General features: G+C 32.0%; 1 protein-coding gene across 1 annotated transcript; it reads left to right on the forward strand.

Moving 5' to 3' along the window:
* On the forward strand, window positions 1–1,424 carry LOC106761722 (CASP-like protein 1B1). The gene is made up of 3 exons (XM_014645292.2): window positions 1–245; window positions 415–538; window positions 911–1,424. Exons 1-3 carry the CDS (start codon window positions 7–9, stop codon window positions 1,148–1,150), a joined length of 603 nt encoding a protein of 200 aa, XP_014500778.1. The 5' UTR covers window positions 1–6; the 3' UTR covers window positions 1,151–1,424.

Genomic DNA, 1,424 nt, shown 5'->3' on the forward strand with positions numbered 1-1,424 from the left:
GACAGAATGGCCTTAGAAAATGGAGAGAAAGTTGAGGTTGCTTTGAGTGAAGTTGCAGAGGCAAAGCCAAAGAAGAAGGATTGGGTTGTTTTGTCTCTCAGAGTGGTTGCGTTTTTGGCCACTGCATCTGCAACAATTGTCATGGCTCTCAACAAACAGACCAAAAGCTTCGTAGTTGCCAACGTTGGTACCACTCCAATAACAGCAACTCTTGCTGCAAAGTTTAACCAAACTCCGGCTTTTGTGTATGTTTCTTAAACTTTTATTTATCAAAGACGAATTTATAATGTTTGATATAAACTTCTTAAAGTATCATAGTAATTTAAAAAAAACCTTGTTTTTTTTATATTATTATACCATTTTTTTTCGACAATACGTTTAATTTATGGTGATAGATAATCGGTGATGATGCAGGTTCTTTGTTGTAGCAAATGCAAATGCAAGTCTGCATAATTTGGTGATGATAGCAATGGATGTATTAGGACCCCAATATGACTACAAAGGACTCAGGCTTCTGTTCATTGCCATATTAGACATGGTAGTCACTGTATTTTTATTAAATTTAATTTTTAAATTTAATTCAATATTTTTTATTATATCAACTTTATATATTGGTATTTTTGTAATATAATAAAAAATATTTTTCTTCTTACTGTAATAATCAATATTATATATCCTTACTGAAAAAAAATATTTATTTTAGTAATAGTTTTACTTAATTACTTTATTTAATAACTTTTAGACATTTTTCACTGAACCAACTATAGACCATAATAATCATGTAATTTAAAATTACTTAATGTGATGCACAATTGATACAATTAATAGCTTTTCTAAAATACACATTTACAAATCGAAATACTAAATTATGGCATATCATCTTCACGAGTATACATGTTCATTGGTGAAGATGGCTATGGCTCTGGCATCAGCTGGTGATGGTGCAGCAACATTCATGTCAGAATTGGGAAAAAATGGTAATTCACATGCAAGATGGGATAAGATATGTGACAAATTTCAAAGCTATTGCAACAGAAGTGGTGCTGCCCTTGTTGTCTCTTTCATTGGCTTCATTATCCTCCTCATTATTTCAGTCATGTCCATCATCAAATTGCTCAAGCCAAATCGCATCAACCATGCTTCTCCATAGGATCACACATCATCGTACACCAAATGTTTTTCTTCGTTTTAACTGCTGTTTTTTTGTCGCATAGAAAAACATAAATAAACATGTTGGTTGGTTGTGTACAACTTCCTTTTTTGTATCATATGTTGTCGATCCCCAGTTTTAAACCTTTTGAAAAGGGTTACAACTTTCTGTACAGTGTGCAATGAAATTCCTCTTCCTCTTTGCTACAGTTTTCCACATTCATGGACTTATGGAAACTTAATACTTTCTTTCACAATTTAATATAAGAAATCGG

This window comes from Vigna radiata, chromosome 5 (assembly GCF_000741045.1).
Source record: "Vigna radiata var. radiata cultivar VC1973A chromosome 5, Vradiata_ver6, whole genome shotgun sequence".
Lineage (NCBI taxonomy): Eukaryota > Viridiplantae > Streptophyta > Magnoliopsida > Fabales > Fabaceae > Vigna > Vigna radiata.

Bases quoted from the DNA above. Each gene is read 5' to 3' on its own strand.
- LOC106761722 (XM_014645292.2), top strand. From the start codon at position 7: ATGGCCTTAGAAAATGGAGAGAAAGTTGAGGTTGCTTTGAGTGAAGTT. The intron at 246-414 runs GTATGTTTCTTA...GTGATGATGCAG, and splicing joins AACCAAACTCCGGCTTTTGT to GTTCTTTGTTGTAGCAAATG. The intron at 539-910 runs GTAGTCACTGTA...TCATTGGTGAAG, and splicing joins TCATTGCCATATTAGACATG to ATGGCTATGGCTCTGGCATC.